This window comes from Aythya fuligula, chromosome 1 (genome assembly GCF_009819795.1).
Source record: "Aythya fuligula isolate bAytFul2 chromosome 1, bAytFul2.pri, whole genome shotgun sequence".
Lineage (NCBI taxonomy): Eukaryota > Metazoa > Chordata > Aves > Anseriformes > Anatidae > Aythya > Aythya fuligula.
Window position 1 is genome coordinate 204,579,355 of NC_045559.1, and position 19,262 is coordinate 204,598,616.

General features: G+C 40.1%; 1 protein-coding gene across 1 annotated transcript in view; it reads right to left on the reverse strand.

Moving 5' to 3' along the window:
- UVRAG (UV radiation resistance associated) overlaps nt 1–19,262 on the reverse strand; it is a 90,485-nt gene that overhangs the window by 33,392 nt on the left and 37,831 nt on the right. Inside the window, exons 7-12 of the mRNA XM_032192305.1 lie at nt 18,741–18,846; nt 16,635–16,761; nt 14,622–14,706; nt 14,076–14,163; nt 13,441–13,501; nt 11,239–11,404 (exon numbers count right to left, since the gene is read on the reverse strand). Coding sequence (XP_032048196.1) covers nt 11,239–11,404; nt 13,441–13,501; nt 14,076–14,163; nt 14,622–14,706; nt 16,635–16,761; nt 18,741–18,846 — 633 coding nt within the window. The remainder of the gene's footprint in view (nt 1–11,238; nt 11,405–13,440; nt 13,502–14,075; nt 14,164–14,621; nt 14,707–16,634; nt 16,762–18,740; nt 18,847–19,262) is intronic.

The following is a 19,262-nucleotide window of genomic DNA, read 5'->3' on the forward strand; positions in this document are numbered from 1 at the left end:
TAGTTCTGACTAATTTGTTTTAGCAGAGCTTGGGACAGAGATGGCAACTGACCTGCTTCCACCTTACCTTTACAACACACTTGGGGGATTCCCAAGGGTAATTAGGAGCTCATCTTCACCTGGAATCTTAGTGCAAACAAGTCAGTATCAACTGCTTTACTTCAATCCATCCCCTATAAATTGCTGTCATGCTCCCTAAGCAGACATGAGCTGCTGGGTAAAAAACACTTCCACCTAAATCTGGGTCCTAGAAAGACTGGTGCAGAAGTCAGAAGGCTACAAGGAACAGCTCTCCTCCTCTCCACCAAAGGCACCTAAAATTCAAATTGGTTGTTATTCTTACCACTGAAGTCTTCTGTGTAACATTGGATTTTGCTAGCTGCTGAGCAATTCTAGGGACAAGAATTGATGAGTTTCTGAAGTACAGAGCAAATTAGTCAATTTACACGTAGAGAGGCTTTGCTGATGGGCAATGGTTAAGCAAACCCAAAGAGGAGGTCAAGGCTTAGAGTTCTGCTGATCTACACAACCAAAGACATTGTAAGAATCTGAAGTGAGACTGACAAATCAAAGCTTGTGTTCAAGGATCAGAACAGATTAGAGCAAGCCTACAAGGAAGACACTAATTTCCTTGTAAACTGCCCACACGAACAGGGCTGGGAAAGGAAGAAATCGCAGCTACAGGAGTGGTTAAGTGAAGTGTCAACATTGGTATTGTTTTACACCGTAGACTCCACGTGGAAGTTTCTAGAGTACTAAGCCTCATTAAAGCCTCCCAAAAGGGCTGTGAAAAGGAAAAAGCGAGGCCAGGGTTACGTGCTTTGTTCACAGCAACTCTGATGGGGAAAAGTAACCACAAGGCAGTCTTTTAAATAAAAACGGGCTGAAAGTCTCCTCTTTCTCCAAGTCAAAACTACAAAACCAGCACCCCACCATCAAGGGCAGATGTAATTTTTAATTCTTCAAAGATCCTGCAACACCTCATAAGTTGTAAAAGAAGTAGATATTGAATATTTGCGTAAAGAAATGCCATTATAAAGGGTATTAAGCTTTGAAGTACCCAACTCCAGCTACACCAATTAACAGGACTCTTCAGAAGCCACTAGTTAGGAGTCTGTCTTCGTGCTAATGAGACTTTGTCTAATGTGGTAGTCAAGAAGTGTACATCTTAAACATTCAGCTATGTTTCCTATAAACCAAAGTGAAAAGTACAGCCTTACTACAGTGAACCACATTTTTTAAAGTTACAGAGAATGTAGACAGGGCTCTAAATTGTCACCTCTCATTTAAAAGTCTTCCTATTTAAAAAGGAAATTCAATATCTGCATTTCCAGTCAGTGTGGAAAACTAACAGTGGCTGGTTGCCATCATTTCCACTCCAGCTGAATCATTAAGATGGAAACAGCTAAACAGAAATATCCGTGTAAAACCAAGGCAGATTGCATTTTTTGGTTCAAATTGTAGTCTTTGTCTAAAGCCATTTGTGTTCTGGGTCAGGATGGGCAGACAGGAGTTCCAATGGACACCTTTGCCAGCTGCACCTGTCCGGGGGGCTGAAGCTCTCTCTACACCATTCCTGCAGTAATCCAGTCCAAAAGGTACAAAGTGCCCCACAAGACCATCAGTCTTCACTCCATACTGCTGAAACTACCTGTTCATCACAGAGAAAAACACATCATCTTTTAACCATAAAGCACAAAGTACAGAAAAATCCTCACCTAACATCTCCAAGGTACGTTCAACCCAGCCTGTACCTCGCTAATGCTTCTTTCTAAATAAACTTCATCCCTCCTTGGGGTAGGAAAAAATGTCTTTCAGCATTCAGTTCAGCTTTATTTCTATGAATCAAGGCATAATAGGGACAGCCAGGATTTTGTGTTGCTAAAAGAAAAGCTTTTTGCAAGGATCTTCCCTTTTCTATTTACAATTCAAAATGAGATGCCTACAGTTTGTACTCTTTTTTCTCTTTTAAATTTATTTTTAATATGATTTTTTTTCTACCTCATGCCATCTCTTACTCATCTTTGGATGTATGGACTAAAAGCATCACTTCTGTTAAAAGGAACTTTGCTACTACTGTATCTCCAGCCAACTGCTCACGAACATGGATGTATTTAAAAATAAAAATGACTATAAAAAGGTGAAGATTGCTTATGTCATGCATTGAATAAACCTATAATTTTTCCAGAATCAAAGCTAAAATTCTGGTTAGCCAAATTTGTGTATTTTAGGCGTTAAGATTTAAAAAAAAAAAAAAAAAACTCATAAGTAAACTGTCCTAGTTATTCTACTCTACCCACTAAGAATTGCCTTTTTCAGTTGTTCTCAGACAAATGCTTATCAACCGTCAAGATCGCATTTAATTTTATATCCTCGTATGTGTTACTGAGCTAATCTTTAGCTGTTCTACATTGCAGCCTCAGTTTTCGATGAACTTGCAGTAAATCACCACAGGACTCTTGCTTCAGTCAGATGTTAACTGTTAGGAAAGCTGAAAGAATCCTTATTCCATATATTTATTTCAGACCTCAAGTATCTCTTATGAATTCAAGCCCAAATACGTTTTCAGTTGTGTTCTGTGATTTATGAACTCCTCTGTACCCAAAAAAAATCACATATGTACCAATATATTGGTGGCCAATTTTTATTGTCCAGAACCGCCTGTCTTTAATACAAACTATTTTTAAAGTTTAAGAACTTGCTTCATTTTTAACTGCTTTCACCTGCTTCTACTTTGGTATTATACCATGTGTTTTAGATCTTTTATTCTCTTCTGCTCAGTCATTCTGCCATATCCCAAATTATATTAGAAGTCTCAAAATTTAATCTCTACTCCAGAAAGCTCTTTGGGGAAGAAATCAGTAAAATAAAGATTTACACATGCCACCTAACTGGTTTCCACAGGCTGAAGCGTGGCACAATTTACATATCGTAATACATCCCATTTGGCACATCTAGGTGAAATTTTCAATCTGTTTTGGAATAGTGTTCAATAACATTAATTTCAGAATAATGTAGAAGCTTGAGGACCAATAATATTTTAGCTTTGCAATGTGAAGAAATATTGGCATGTTTTAAGAAATTGAACAAACGCCCTCACTGAAAGCTTACCTCAAAATAAAGACTAAGAGCCTGTTGTCAGAGACACAATACACTTAACAAAAGCAAAACATGTAGTTTAAGATCAGAAACACCTAAAAAAAATACTAATTACATGTTTCCTATGCAATGTATTTACCCATTATTTAACTGAAGATCAGAAATTTGGTTCAACAATTAGGTGAAGCCAATGTCAGTGCATTCTCACATCACCATATTTTCTGCACTTTGACTACATCCTACCCGAGTGCATCCACTGAATTTGGGACAGATCACAAACCTGAGGTGGCTTCGTTCCCTTCATTTCCTATTTTTGAGGACAGTAAGCAGAACGGCTGCAGCGAGATGACTGCAGCAGAGCTGGCAGAACACAGCTAAAACCCAATTATTCACTATTATACAGATAAAGAACTGATGTAATTTCTCTAACAGTCCCTGGTGTGATAGCAGAGAGTCATCCATCAGACCTAGGGAATAACTGTGCCTCACACACACTACCAAAAAAATGGGGCAGTTCAGAGAATGATGAATTTCCAGCTTAAGCCCATGGACAGGATGCCCTATACGAGGATAGAACTAAATAGCCCAATCCAACTAAGATAATGGCCTGAGAGAGTCACAAGTTCTTGCATGATATGTCTGAAGCATGAGGAGTGTACAAGAACAAGATTTGAGTACTTACTGAAGTTTAAGTTTCAACTTCAGCCCCTTCTGGGGGGCTGTGTGGGGCAGGCAGGGAGGAAGGAGTAGCGTCTTCCCTCCAACCTGACCACATCCTGTGTGCTCACTGTAAAGGAATGTCGTATCTAGAAGAGAAAGCTTGAGTTGTGTACAACTGCTAGGGTCTTTCTCAACCAGAATAAAGCAAACCTGGAGAGCCTTTTAGTGAGGAGGGCAACCATTGTGCAGCCATCTCACTCGAAACCACTATTCCCCAGGACGTTTCAGATCAAATATTAGGAAAGCAGGTTCCTAACGAGCCACAAAATACCCAGCACTTCCAACTCATCATCACTCCAGCAGATGACCACAGCACAAGAAGCGCTGGCTGCACAGCTTCAAAACCTGTTTCCTTTTCAGATAAGCTACGCCGAAGATTTATCAGCTTCAGTAGAGGCAGGAACAAGCCTGAAGTAACATGCCCAGGCAGCTGGTCTTTGTTGGAAGGGTCCTCATTAGAAGGAACAAAAACACCACAGTACAAACCTGCCTTCACCACCAGACTCCTCAACTAGAGGCGCAGCAGAGTGCTGTGGATCCTCTTCACATCAAGCTACCAGTCGATGGTAAGGGCCACAAACTCACCTCGGGGTCAGTAACAGCCTACAAGGAGCAGCTAACTAGGCTGCCAACAGACAGCGTGATTGGAAAAGTTTTAAATGAAAAAGTAAGATCCCCACCTGGTGCGTAAAACTGAAAGTCAAATGAAATGGCAGTAAAAAAGAGATTACAAGTGTACACTTTGCTTTGTTAGAGATGAGATTAAGACACAAATATGAATCACAAGTGAATTCAGATTTGATTACTCTATGGTTTTTAGTCTCTACATGAGAGAAAACAAATACTTGTAAAACAAACTTGATGACAAAAATACAGACTGCCAAGGGAAAAAAGCATATCCTCATTCAAACTTTACACAATACAAAGATAATTAGTTTACTGGGAAAGGAAAACATATTGGCAGTTTAACTGCATGAAGCGTATTTTCAAAATGCCTATCTGAATAGCTCAACAATAAGATAATCAAAAGCAGAAGCACTGCCATCTTTCCATTAAGAAGTGTAACTGTCATGACCTTGCTCTTGGAGAACGTACAATAGCTTCAATATGTACAGGCTGTACACAGGAAAGGAAACCAAAGACCCAGATTAGGAAAGTTAAGCAGTTGTTGATAAGATAGTCACTGATTTGTAAAAATATAAGGGTATCATTCTACTGGTTCAGCAAATAACACTGTCACACACCTAAAAAGCACAGCCAGCAATCCACGGAATTAGCAACACCGATGGTTTTTTGTCGATTGTGCATATCTCTGACATGTTACAGCTTGAATTCAAGGCTTGCTAGACGCTCTGTGATGGATGTCACACCGCGAGGACTATCTGTAAGGACAGAGCAGACAACCCCGCTATCAGGGCTTTAAATCTCCCTGCCACCGAAGGCTCATTTTTAACGAGAGGACACTTTAAGCAGGTCAAGTCCCCGTTCATTGAAAAATGAAGTAATGTTTTGAAAAATCATCTCAGCAGGAGGATAGAGTTCCAATGGGAGTAAGCTACGACTAGTATGTCTTCACAAAAACATTTCTCAGCTGTAGATGTCCGGGGTCAGTGGTCTCATCTACTGCAGTAAACAAAATCTGCTTTCTCAGACTGGGCAGAAGCATGCAAAAGCTGCTGCTCCCAGAGCCGGTGTTAATAAGATCTGCATTTCCTAAGGAGCACTTGATCTGATTTATAATCGCTGCACCTTAATAAGTGCTGACCCAATGAAGGCAAAAGTATTGTTTTGGTGATCAAGAATAAAATAACCCTGCGTTCTAGCTAAATATTCCTAAGAATGTGGAGCGTACAAATACAGTTCAAGATAAGTTCATGGCAAAAAGCATTCTTTGAGCAATAGGCGAATGCTTAACACACACTCAATCTACCACAAAGAATCAGCTCTGCTTTGACAGCTATTAGGTTTCTCAACAAACCGTCTCCCTCCATCTGATTTAAGTTTGCCAAGATTTCTTCCCAAAGCTGCCATTTTATTATCTCGGCTGAAGTACCAAAGATGATTAAAGATTTCTCTGTCGAGTTGGAAGATGTCAGCATCAGTGAAAAGTTATTCTTCACTCATTTGCGTCCTGACTTTTCAGACTGCTGTGTTGCAAATGGCTTATCAGCTACTGGACCCAAGGCAATAACCACCTCCTGACTTTCAGCTTTCACATTCTTAGAAACAGGAGCGAGACCACAGAAGCAAGGACCGTGTTTAGACCGAGCTCATTCGACAAGTGGTTTCCAAACACTCCAAAAAGTTATCCACGTGCCTGCTCAGCTCTTCTCCTCTTACTTGCAAATCCAGCTCTTCACGCTGAAGCAAAAGGCACCACAGTTCATCAAGATAGGAAATTTGGAAGCAGTCTTGTAGCAGAACTGGTCTGGATGTAAGTTTTGCTTTACTCAGGTCTAAGCAGAGCAACTTTTTGCATCAGAACTCAAGATGGCAATAACTGGGACTGCTTGACTTAGTTCTGGATGAACCACACACAGAAAACTGGAAGCTTGCTTTCTTAGTGCAAATGAGGATGCCTTAAACATAACCCCAGCCCACTGAATGAACTGCTTAAACATGTGCAGATTAAAAGTGCACTTGGCCTGAACTATTCTTAACTTTTCCACTTCTCTCAAGCTTGGCCTCTTCAACCAATTAAGAGCACCCCAAACTAGGCTAAACCAACCTGCTGGTTCGAATTCAAGGCTCAATCAACAAGCCATGCAAGTATGTTAACGTTCACCGTACACCAGGCTGCAGACCCTCGGCCAAGCACTCGCATGTGTCAGCTTCAGCTATAAACAAACTGTCTTAGGAAAAAACTCACTCATAACTTTACATCCTTGAGGAGTCCAGAAGCATTCTGAAGATCTGACAAGGTCACCTGCATTTCCTGTCTGCTGCGGTCTTCTGTTGCTACAAGACTGCCTCAGCCTGGTGAAAGATGACCTGGTTTTAATTATTCAGACATTCGCCACTTACCAAACGGGCTACAGCAATGAAATAAAACCAGGCTTTAAAGCCTTTGGCAGCCACAGAACTGCAGCAAATTTAAAGTATATGTAATAATATAAGAGGTTGGATAAATTCAGATGTTGTTCCCAGATCAAGCCAGGTGCCAGCAGTGCTCCATGATCCTGGCTCAACTACTTCTGCAATACCCACCTAAACATCACAATAAAAACTAACTACTAATTTTAATCTTTGGGCACACTTGAAGTTTGTTATAATAATGAAGCTGACCACAAAAAAAAAAAAAAAAAAGACTACTTAGAGGTCATGACCCATCAAAGAAATATCCAGAAAGTTTCTTCAGGATCATATCTATCACTTTAAGCTGCAAACAAGGCAAACAATTTTAATCTTATTTTTTATAAGAACCCAGTAACATGAAAGATAGATGTTCCCTATGTTTAATGACAACAGAAAGTGTTCAGTGAGGACGAGAATTAGCATAATTAAAAAAAGGTGTAGAATAGACATAATTCCAACGAGGCATGTCAGTAGATAACCTTGAAGCAACCTACCATTCCTATTATGCCATTCCCACTCTTATGCTATAGGGCTATTTCATCAAAAATGAGTAATGTTCATAGTCTGCATACATTTGCTTCAAAATAAGTCCTCCAATTGCTGCTCAATGATGTTACTGTATGCAGAAATTAAAACAGCTATTTTTTTTCCCGGACAAACAGCTTAAACTGTTCTCAATATTCAGTCCTTCTGAATCTTGATTTCAGTCCCAAGACTATCAAAGCTGTCAAGCTTGAGCTTTTCAGAGCCCCCAAGGAGCCAAACCCCAGGTAACTGTCAGTATGTTCAACTTCACTCTTCCTTAAGCTGCTTCACATAACTTCTTGGTTCCTGAGGTAGCCTCTGAATGCAGCATCAGAGCTGTGTGTGTACAGGCATCTAACAGAAGAGTCCTTGAAAACCGTCTCAAAGATTCAGTATGAATGAAAAATGTAAAGATATAACAGAAATAATTGCTCTGAAAATTAATTTCACTTGCCCAGACACACACAAGCTAAAGAAAAGGTGATTGAACGCTGAAGAGCATGGTTTTTCCTTGGTAAGCATACATACGTCCAAGCTGTCTAATGTGATTTGATGAAACGAGTATTCTATTCTTAAATCTCCAACTGGCAGGTTGCACAAGAGTCATGTGAAATTTCAATTATAAAATAAAGAAATCAAGTAGCTTTGAGTCAACGTGGAAGCTAAAAATGCTCCCGAACAGATGACATAAATGTATGCTCCTGAACTCACTTTAAAAGGAACAAGGAAACCAATACTGTCTAAAAAGATGCAGTAGCTCCCAGGTTGCAAAATGCAGACATTTACCTTGTAATATTTTAACTCGTATTACTGGAAGAGACCTGAAGGGAAGACTATCTAAAAACCTTATGACAAAGGCAGCAACGCCAACATAGACAATCTTGCTCCAGACATGCCACCCCTTATTCTTATATTGAAAACTGCTTTATTTAAAAATCTGGGAGCAGACTAACAGAAGTGTTAAATTCAGGGCTTGACAGACAGCATCAGAACATGTCCTAAATAGTTTAATTTCAGCATTCTTACCAGGTTTATGAGAACAAGATGAAGTGCTATGTTCCTATTCTGCAAGAAAAGTACCAAGGAATTAAGGTCAGGTATTAAGTATGTTTGTCACTGGAGGAACACGCTGCTCTGCTAACTAGCTTAAATTTGGGAGTTCTGTATCCATCATTTTCTTTGAGATCTTTCAGAATCCAGAACTTCTGGAAAGGGTACTCCTTCCTCTTACGTATTGGATGTACTCTGAAGGTTTTCGAAGAGACCACTGAAGAAATGTGAGCTGTTTACTGAAAGTTGTATTCTTTCCTTCCCTAGGTTCAGAAAGTCACAAAAGCAGATTTATGGGAGAAAACTTACAGCATTTTAGTAGTATTAAAATAAGTTAATGGAATACAGAGAGAAAAGCTATCAAATAGATAATAACTACTAATATCTATGAGACCATATATTGTACACCAGTGGCAGGTATTCCCTATCTTGTTCCACCATCAGTAATGGGGCCAGATGCAAGAGAAATTTTCACCACAGCCTCTTACTTTTTGTACAGTCTTTAGTACCAACATAACAATAATGGCAGCACACAAAACTGAAAGCTTCTGCCAGAATCTTATGACTTAAGTAACCTGGTTCGTTCAGGGAAACAGATCTGAAGTGGATAAAATACTTCCCAAATGTAACTTACATTCTGAAAGCTCTCAAAATGCTTGACCAGCTTATTAGGACTTTAAAAAGCTGATGCAGAAAGCTGAAAGATGCATGAAGTAATACACTCATAATATAGTATAACATTAAAAACAAACACATGTACTGATGAAATTTCTTCTGAATGAAAACATCAGCTATACCCCCCAGTGCCCAATTTTTAAAATCTCTTAATAAGAATTCAGGGCAACCCTGAAGTCCAGAAAACAGTATGAAGCCAAATCAAATGCTTTATCTAGTAAATAATTACGATGCAATGTGTTATAATAAAGACTGAGTACACAGAAAACCTCAGTGTAATTACTTAACAGTTTACATTGGAGTTAGAAAAGCTGTTTAAGGACAGGTTACTGAAGTAAAGAAATTTAATAACACACGTTAATTGCTATGCTCTATTCAGTTAGGAGCACATGAGAAACATGAGCTATTAGTTTAGAAAGAAAACTGCAAGTTCAGACATTTGAGGTTTTCTATAGCAACTCAAGTCCTCTGAGAGCTGGCAGGATCGACTCTCCAATAGCTGGGAAGAGAAGACCTCAAGCAGGAGTTAATCCTGAAAAAATCTTGCAGAACACAGGTAAATGGCCCAATAGGGATTAATATACTTAGCCAAACTTTCTCCTTTTCAGAAACTGTTGTGAAATAAAGTATTAAGTCATGAGGGTTTGGAAGGCTCCAGCCTAAAGGACTAAATCTTCCACTTTGTCTCAGACAACAGGAAATTGGTTTAATCTTTATACTCCCACACACAGGCAGCTCTGCTCCTCAGAAATGTGTTTTCCAGATATAAGTGCTCCAGCTTGATACCCGTCTGAAAGTGATGAACAGGCAAGAGGACGATCATGTGCTTAGAGAAGTAAAGCTGAAGCTAAACACATTAACTTTCTATTAAGTTATTAAAATAGTATCAAAGATTTCTTGGATAACTCACCTCAAAATCATTTTCAGAATTACTATAGTCCATGTTTTATCACATCACAACAGTTAAAGCTCTGCGACAGACAGCTTAACTCAAGGCAAGTTACCTCAGCTGTCCTGCCAAAGATCACTGAGCTTCAAAAAGAAATCAGACACTTCCAAGCATCCCAACCCTCCCAGTTATGCACAGTATGAAAAGACCCTTCCATGTCGACTGGGACTTGTAAGAAATGCTGCTATAAACGCTAAAACACTTCAACTGTATGCACCCAAAGAGATCAAGAAATCGAGGCAATAGAGACAGCAATTTTCCACAAGTTAATTTTCCTCCAGCCATTTCTTTCACTCATTTTTCAAATCTTACAAGTGAAAAACAAGCAAGGTTACTGGTGCTGCAAGCCTGACTTTGCAACCGCCCGCAGACACAGAGAGGATCGGAGTGGAGCAGCTGGTCTCCCGCAGCTGGTCAGCGCTGCATTCCTTTGAGTTCTGTGGTTGCAGGCTACAAAGCGAAGCTTAACCAGTAATTGCCCCTATTTTCATATTCCAGCGCACAGGTGCAAAGACAGTGGGAAAACAGGCAAAGTGCCAAAACGCAGGAGGCATTCAGGGAGTGGATTTAAGGACAGCAAGATAGCTTCCGAGTAGCTTAACAGTAACAATAACCCAGTTCCATGTTGAAAGACAATGATTATAGGCCAGATGACACATTTTTCATTGAATATTAAGTTGATTTATTAGTAGGTAACAATTCACAAAACTCTTTCCTAACCATTTAAAAGTCCTCCGTGCTAAAGACAGCTATTTTGTCGTGAATCAAGCAGCACAACAGCATTTGCAGCAACTCCCCACTGAAGGCTGCTTCTGGTGTCTGCAGTTTATTCCCATAGCCAGGAGAGAAACACAAAAGGCAAATTTTCCAATCAGAAGCCACAACTTACCTACAAGGTCCACTAATTAGGTTTTTCTATCATTATTAGATGCCTAATCAATAGCATTTGGCTATCAATAGATGTAGAATGACAAAACTGGACTACAGTTAGCTCCCAGAAACTCAGAAGTTCTTGTCCCACACCTACTGAACACAGTACCAAATAACTTCAAAATCAGTATCCCATCACAGTACCCCAAACTGTTCAAGTTTAGGTGTTTTTTGTTGTTTTGAAAGAAGTACAGAAGTATCTATGTTGTACTTACTCTCGCTCTTTCTCTGTCAGTTTGTCATTGATGTTATCTTTGATTGTAGACCTGGAGCCCTTGTGGATGATGGGATACCTGAGTGGCACTTGTAAGAAGTAGGATATCATTGAAACCAAATGAGCGGTGTAGCCCAGGGCAACAGCAATGCTTCCGTCATCTTTTGCTGTCAATAATAATAAAAAATCCATTAAATAAATCAGTTGAATCTCAGTGCAGACTCAGCACTTCAGGAAGTTATCAGAAGTTATAACACACAGCTACAAGTAGAAACAACTTTAGACTGCTTTGCAATTATTTTCAGTTCACCCTTTGCCTCTTATTAAAGGTAACATAAAGTGGCTAATGACATATCCTCCATCCAATTTTACACTTTTGAAGCTTAAAAGTTACTCTTCCCAAAGTTTCGTTGGGTCAGGCAGGGTGCAGAAGAGATGGGAAAGTGGGAAAAAAATTCCAAGTCATAATTCAAGACTTAAACTTTCTGCACTTCTCAATATGCAGGTGACATATATTACCAGGGTCAGAAAAAAGCTGCATTCCTCCATAGCTTTACTCATTAGAGAGATCAGTTGCAGAGAGACTGACCCCAGGTTCTGTGCTCTGTTGTCTGGCAGTAAGTTGAAGAAGTTAGATTAACCCATTGTTTTAAAGGGTCATTTCCAATTTGACATTTCAGGTTGCAGCCTTAAAGCTTCACCTGCTGGGAATAAACAGGTCTTGAGATTCAAATTACATCCTTTCTAGCATGCAAATACCAGCCATGTAAAGGCTTCTTCTTTCTGATTCAGTTTTTCCTTCCCCTCCTCCTTGTAAGTGAGCATACCAATACAAACACCACAAGAGAGTCATCCCTACTGAGGCACAAGGGAGTCCTGGGCAAATAACCAAGGGCATTCTAAGAAAGCTTTTAATGATACTCAACAATGTCTGAAATCATGCTGACTTCTACAACAAGAGATGATGCATGGATTTAAAGTGTTAAATCCTTTTAAAAAAGGATTCTGTTAAACATTCAACCTTTGAAGCAACACTGTTTTTGCAAATAAAACCACTGATCCTTGAGATGCCTGACTTTTTTCTTTTTTTTTTTATATAATATTTTCTACTAAGAGTTTGAACCAAGACACAGCAAGTCAAACAATTCGGTATTTCACTGATTTGAATGCTGAGGACTTCTTCCCTGTAAAACTGTATTTCCAGAGACTTCGATACAGAATTAAATCATTCTTTTGTGAGGAGTTAATAGCAGTAAACTGAAAACAGGCCAAAAGACACACACCACTGCCTTCTCAAGAATTACAGAACTGAATTCATTCTCACAAGTGCAACCAGGAAAACAAATTAATGTGTTAAACATTATTCCTCCATTATTCGAGCATTCGATATACCCGCTGTTAGTACAAATTAACTCCTCTCGGATGTTAGATAATCAATTGAGGTTTTTGCCCAAGAAACCGTATGACTGGCAGAGTGAACAAGTACTAAGAGCAAGAAATTCCCAAGGGGATTTTAATGAAGTTCCAATTCATGTCCAACACCTACAGGTGAATGCACGCAGTTACCTGTATGACCCTTACACAGGCAGGCATATGGATTTGCTTCTGCAAAAAGATGATGTGCAAAGTTACCGTAGAAGCTGACTTGTAAAAATCCTGCCATACCACAGCAGGAATTAAGGTCAGGAAGTTTTAAGTCATATTTATGCAAGATGTTTATTGGTATGTTCATCAGGAACCGCAACAAACTAAATGGAGATTCATGCACATTGCCTGAGCACTATTTATAGATTGAAACTGGGAAAATGCATTTTTTTTCCCCCCCGAGAATCACTGAGTTTAGAAGGCAGCTCTGGAAATTTCCTATTCTTACCCCTCTGCTCTCAGCAGGATAAGCTACAGCAGGTAGCAAGGAGCACAAGCTGGGCTCTGAGCATTTCTAAGAAAGGAGGCTCCACATCCTCTCTGGATAACCTGCCACAGCATATCACTGATTAAACTTTGAATACAGAAGTATTTTAAGAGTCAGTTCCTAGCTAGCATGAAGGCAGTTTCCAAGAATAAATAATGAGCAAGGTTTCTTCCAGTCCAAACCTTTCCAATCAGAAATGTGGATCCGCAGTCGTTACTATCAGTTTACTTCATTTTATTATGTTTAGAAGCAGTGTCAACTGTAAGAACTAAGTTAAGAATATCCAGCTACCTTGAAAGTCTTCAGAATTAGGAAGCTTGACTCCACAAACAAAGTAATCCTTTTGATCATTCTGCAAGTTTAAAACCAACAATGGAAAGTGAGAATGAGACAACAACAGCCAGTAAATAGAAGTCTGTAAAAAAAACCAATGACAACAAAGCGTTTTGTAAAGAAAAACTAAATATTCAATGAAACCCAGGCAGAGATAATGTTTTAGTAACACTTCAAATTATTTTAAAAAAACAAAAGCAACTTTTTTTTTTTTTTAAAGGGAAGAGCTTTACCTTAATTCATTGCAGAAAAAGGTTTAGGAGTTCTGTATTTTGCCATCTGTTTTTGTGCACTCTAGTAAAGTTCAGCTACCCTACTGTCAAGGTTACTTTATAATAATTACATACAAAGTGGCAAGTATCCATTAAGATGTAGTTATATACATTCTACTCTTATAGTTGAGGCTATTTGAATGATGCTGGCATAAGTCCTCTCTGTGTGAGGTTTACAACTTAAGGACCAGATCCAAGAAAAGGTTGTAAAAAGCAATATGAGGGAAAAGTTTGATCCTACAGAAAAGCAAGGTTTGTTCCAGGTGTGAAACAAGCTTCCTGTTTACAACAAGAATACATTTTAGACCATTCGAAACCTACCAGATCAATAGGGTAGATGTAAGACAGCTCTGACAACAACTGCTTGCATCGAATGGTCTGCTGGGCATTTGTCTTCAAGAACAGCTCTCTGCAGGGGAAAAGAAACCAAAATCATTAGCTTCTTGGAAAGCTTTAAGCAAAGCTATCAACCCCCATCAGCCCCACCCCCTTCAAAAAGGCAATTCTACAAGGATAGCTAAAGGGACAAAGCAACATTTTCAGTTCTATCTTGTATTGTAAGCATATTTGGACTACAACAATTAACAATTACAAAGCTTACAAAATTACAAATTGTAATTACAAAAATTACAATTACATAGGTTCTCTTGTAAAGAACCTACACCTGCACCAGAGCCCATTTCCTTTGCTTCTATTCTTGCTACTGTTAATTATCACTTTAGATAACTAAAAACTGTAGCAGAGAGGTCTTAACAGAAGTTTTAGGGCAACAATAAGGAAGAATTGGGTGCAACAGAAGTCCCTTCTCAAACCAGTATGTCTTTACTGATTGTGGACTAGTGGAAAAAAAATCACGGGCCCTTTTACCTCTTAGCAGTGCATTCTTTTCTTAATTCATGCAAGGATTCATTATGCTCTTGAAGCTTCTGGTACTCAGCCTCAAATGCATTTTCTATATGAGGAAACACGAAAAACATAATTAGCATCACGTATTTTGTTAAATCTGAAGCTGTAAGAGTAGATACTGACACGAGTGTTGGCATTAACCCTCCATTTAGTCTCAGGTGCCCATTTGCTCTGACATGCTGCCAAGCCGGGGAATGACAGTGCAGGAGGCACACCTGCCTTCATGCCCCATACACCATTCACCCAGCCAAGCACAACCTATGAAAGCTCATTCTCCTTTTACACCTGTTCCCTTCACGTCCACAGTAATGTAACTACGTTAAGGCAGCTCAAGTACTTGCACTGGCAGAGTTAAGCAAGTCACACGCACTTCATTTTTAGTAGTGACTCATTATTTTTGGACTCTGCTGGGAATTCAAAAAAGTCCTGCAACAAGATCAGCCAGCCATGTTGTTTGGTTGCTGGTGAGCTCCAACCAAGACACAACCATGTAGAGTCTTACTGTAAAACACTTCCAGGGTAAAATAAAATGCCAAAAAGGCCAAGCATTTCACCTTTCACTTATGTAATAAGCTCTCAAGATTGATTTTTGTCTTCCAACTCTTAGAGTGGGATCCTAGGCTAACAGGTACATTAAAATCCCTTGTGACATTAAAATATGGCTGCATCATGCCACCGTTTACTGCATTACAGCATAACTCTTCTCATTTTCCTTCAGAAAATTAATTAAGCACAGTTTTAAGGCTGCTTTAGAGAGGCATCACATTAAGAAATTGTTTAGAGACACAATACAAGAAAGGGCTGTCCAGAATTCAGTATAACTGATGGTGAAGAGATTTTATCTGACTGTAAAGTTTATCTAAAGGTAGGCAGAAGCACTTTAAAGCCTGATCAAAAAAAAAAACAAACAAAAAAAAAAAAAAAACAGCACCTTCATCATAAGATAGCGTAGTGGTTATATTGGACAAGGTTTTAGGAACAGTGGGCTGAAGGAGCAACCTCTGAGCAGAGCCCAGCAGCTGCCCCATGTCAGATCAGAGCCAGCTACAGACAGCTCCAAAAGGGACCTGCCACTGGCCAGAGCCAAACCAGTGACTGATATTGTTTGTGCTTCTGTGAGAACAGATTTAAGGGTAAAAAATTGCTGTGATGTAGCAGCTGGGAGAGTGGGGAGTGAGACCCAGCCCTGCAGCCCCCAAGGGGGAGCAGGAGGTGCTTCAGGCAGGCAGCAGCAGTTCCCCTGTGGCCCGTGGACAAGCCCCTGGTGGAGCAGGCTGTCCCCCTGCACCCATGGGTCCCACACGGAGCAGATCTCCACGCTGCAGCCCGTGGAGGAGCCCACGTGGAGCAGGTGGATGTGGCCTGGAGGAGGCTGCAGCCCATGGAGAGGAGCCCATGCAGGAGCAGGGGAGCTGCCACCCATGGGGGACCCGTGCTGGAGCAGTTTGCTCCTGGGGGATGGACCCCGTGGGACGGAGCCATGTGGGAGCAGTTCTTGAACAGGATCCCACAAGCTCAGATTGGGAAGACAGCATCCTGCAGGGGCAGAGAATGACCATGAAGGAGCAGTGGAGATGAAGCATCAGGGATTGACCGCAGCCCCCATTCCCCTGAGCCACTCAGGGGGAGAAGGTGGAAGAGGGTGGATGGTGGGGGAAAAGGTATTTTTACTTTGCTTTTAGTTTCTCACTGCTCTAGCCTGTTTGCCATAGGTAATAAATTACTTTAATCTCTGTATACTGAGTCTGTTTTGTCCACAACAATACTTGAGTGATCTCCCTGTCCTTACCTCAACCCTTGAGCCCTTTCCATCCCTATTTTCTCTCCCTTCTCCTTTGAGTAAGGGGAGTAAGGGGGTGGTTGTGGTGGAGTTCAGCTGCCCAGTTGGGTAAAACTACCACAGCTAGGCTACTACATTTCTGATTAATGGATTACAGATACCTGCACCAGAAGCAGTAACACCTGTACACTCACCTCGGTCATGCAAAGTGTTCTTTTCCTTATGCAGCGAGGCTACTTCGTGACCAAGGGCCTTCCTCTGTCTCTCCAGTTCGTTACGTAGCACCAGGATCTTCAGCTGTAAACATTCACTCTCCTTTTTCTATTGGAAGAAAACCAGACTCCAATAGGTAAAACTGAAAGTATTTTATTCATCTTCAAGTTTTTCTTCATATAAATGGTTTTGTAGAAGTGATGATAGGAAGAAAGGGAAAAGTAGGACAAGACTAGTGTCTGGCAGACTAAGAAGTGAGACAACAGATAACGAGGGACCCTAATCATTTTGCTGCTTTGGAAGAAAAAAAACCTCAGCTTTGGTCTGGAGTGTTTGTTCGTCCTACAGGATATATCCCTTCTCCTGTGCTCAGTGATGCAGCCTGGCCCAGGGCAGAAATTAAGAGATGAAGGAGATGCAGTAGGAAATATCTGCAGGATGAGTATGTGGACAGTAACAGCAGAGTGCTAACAGCACGAGAATTCCCTGGCAAAGGGCTTGGTAACAAGAGAAGAGCTGAGCAATGAGGAGCCCGGGCTAAAATGAGATAGGGAACAGGAAAAAGGCTGGAAATGTCTGAGCTGCGCTATTAAATTCTGTTCCCAGCTTCAGAGCAATGAGAAAAGAGGATCCACGTGGGAAGAACACAGAGCAGTGAACAGATTATGTCATTATGCATAGTTATATTAGAAGGATCCCTCCTTTAATATTTAAGACTTTTTTTCCTGTGTCTTTAAAGATTTATTTTATGTGATGCATTTTCTTCGCTAAGAAATTATGCTTCCATGAGAACAGTGAAATAGAATTTTCTTCTATTAAAGGCTGGGTCGGTTTTCCTGTTCGGTTGTTTTTTTGGGGGAGGGATGGGGAGAACATAGTTCTTTTTTTAATCTTTTTTCCCACCATTTTCAGTTTGGAATACTTGTTAAGAATAACTGAAGATTGATTCAAAATGGAAAAAGAGAACTTGCATCCCTCCAGTCCAGCCATACCCCTGGACAGAGCTCAAAACATGAAGACATCTCTGCGAGCACAGCTTCTGCAAGCAGCACCAGACACTGTCACTTCATGCAACGCCGCCAGCTTTCACTTTTTCCCAGCAGCTCATGGAGATAATGTTACTTCAACGCTAACTGCATGAGAAAAAGTCAGCTCTTCCTGAACTCTTCCCTCTCCTTATTCGCCTCAGTAACATGTGTGCGCCCAGCCTTCTGGTTCAAGGCTCCAGCAGGAAACGTGACTCAGGATTAAGGAATGAAACTACAGCTCGCCCATTTATAAAGAGGGATAGAAGCCCAGGAAGAGTTTTGACTACTAAACAAAAGAAAAATGGGTAATCATTTCCTTATACCATGTGCCGTTTCACTAAGAAGCTGTATCACATGCATTATCAGTGTCACTTCTGGTTTTAATGTTGTTCATGTAGTTTTGCTCCACATATTTATAAAGGAAAAGCCTTGGTATGGAAAGACAAGGATATCCATAACTGGAAAAAGATGATGAAGATGATTAAAAGCCTTTTAACAGCCAAGATATTAGCAGAAGACAAACAAGCTCCAGGTTGGAGTCACTGACAGGAGATGTTATATTGCTCTTAAGGGAATTCACTTCATCTACAATGCAATGCTGCAATTAGGGGTCTTCCCCACTGTTCCATTTTATCAAACCCTTAATTTAGTTTGACACCTCTTAAAACTAGCTGAATACACTGTTTTTGCATAGGGAGCAGGGTACAGCAAGATAGACTCATTCCACTTTAAATCCACCACAAGAACCCATCAAGATTTATCATTAAAAGCTTGTTTTTCCTGATAAAACTCTTGTATTTCCTATGCAGTTTTTGTAATTTGAGAGTATCGAAGCAATTATAATAAAGCAGCACAAGCAATCTATAAACCCATTTGAGTAGCTCACACAAACCCGAGATCTGCTACATTACACTTCTCGGTTAAGTTTCCTTTTGAAATGCTAGGTTTAAGTAAAGATTTTACATGTATGGTTTTTTAAAAAAAAAAGCAATTTTATGGTCAGTACATCACGGTGCTTCAACAAGCCTGTAGAGTAAGATTTTAAATGATCAAACTTACCAGTTCATTGCTTGTCGATGTACATCTCAGCTTTTCTTCAATCTCCCTTCCTATTTTCTGAACAGTTACCTGAGTCTGTTTAATTGCACACTGGGCTCTGTGAAGCCTGTAAAGAGAAGTCACAGCTGTTACTAAAGGTTCCTGTACTAAAGGTTCCCCATATGTCTTGGTGATGAATGCACCAGGCACGTCAAAAGCAGCAGAGGCAGTGGAAATTTGGATTGCCAGGCTCTGTTTTGAAATGAATGAAACATTAGAAGAGGAGTTACAACTTGCACATTTTACAAATAAGCGGTCAAAAGAAACCCGCGAGTCTTTAATTTCAATCAAAAGTGACAGATGTCTTTCATTTGTCAAATTCAATAGATGCAGATCACGCAGAGCTATAATTACAGGGTTCTCATGTCATATTTAGGCTATAACACAATAGAGTGAAGACATGGGTACACACGTGGCAGTTACCATGAGCATCATTAACACGGGCTAACTTTATTTTAAAGTGCAAAAATCCCTTAGATAACA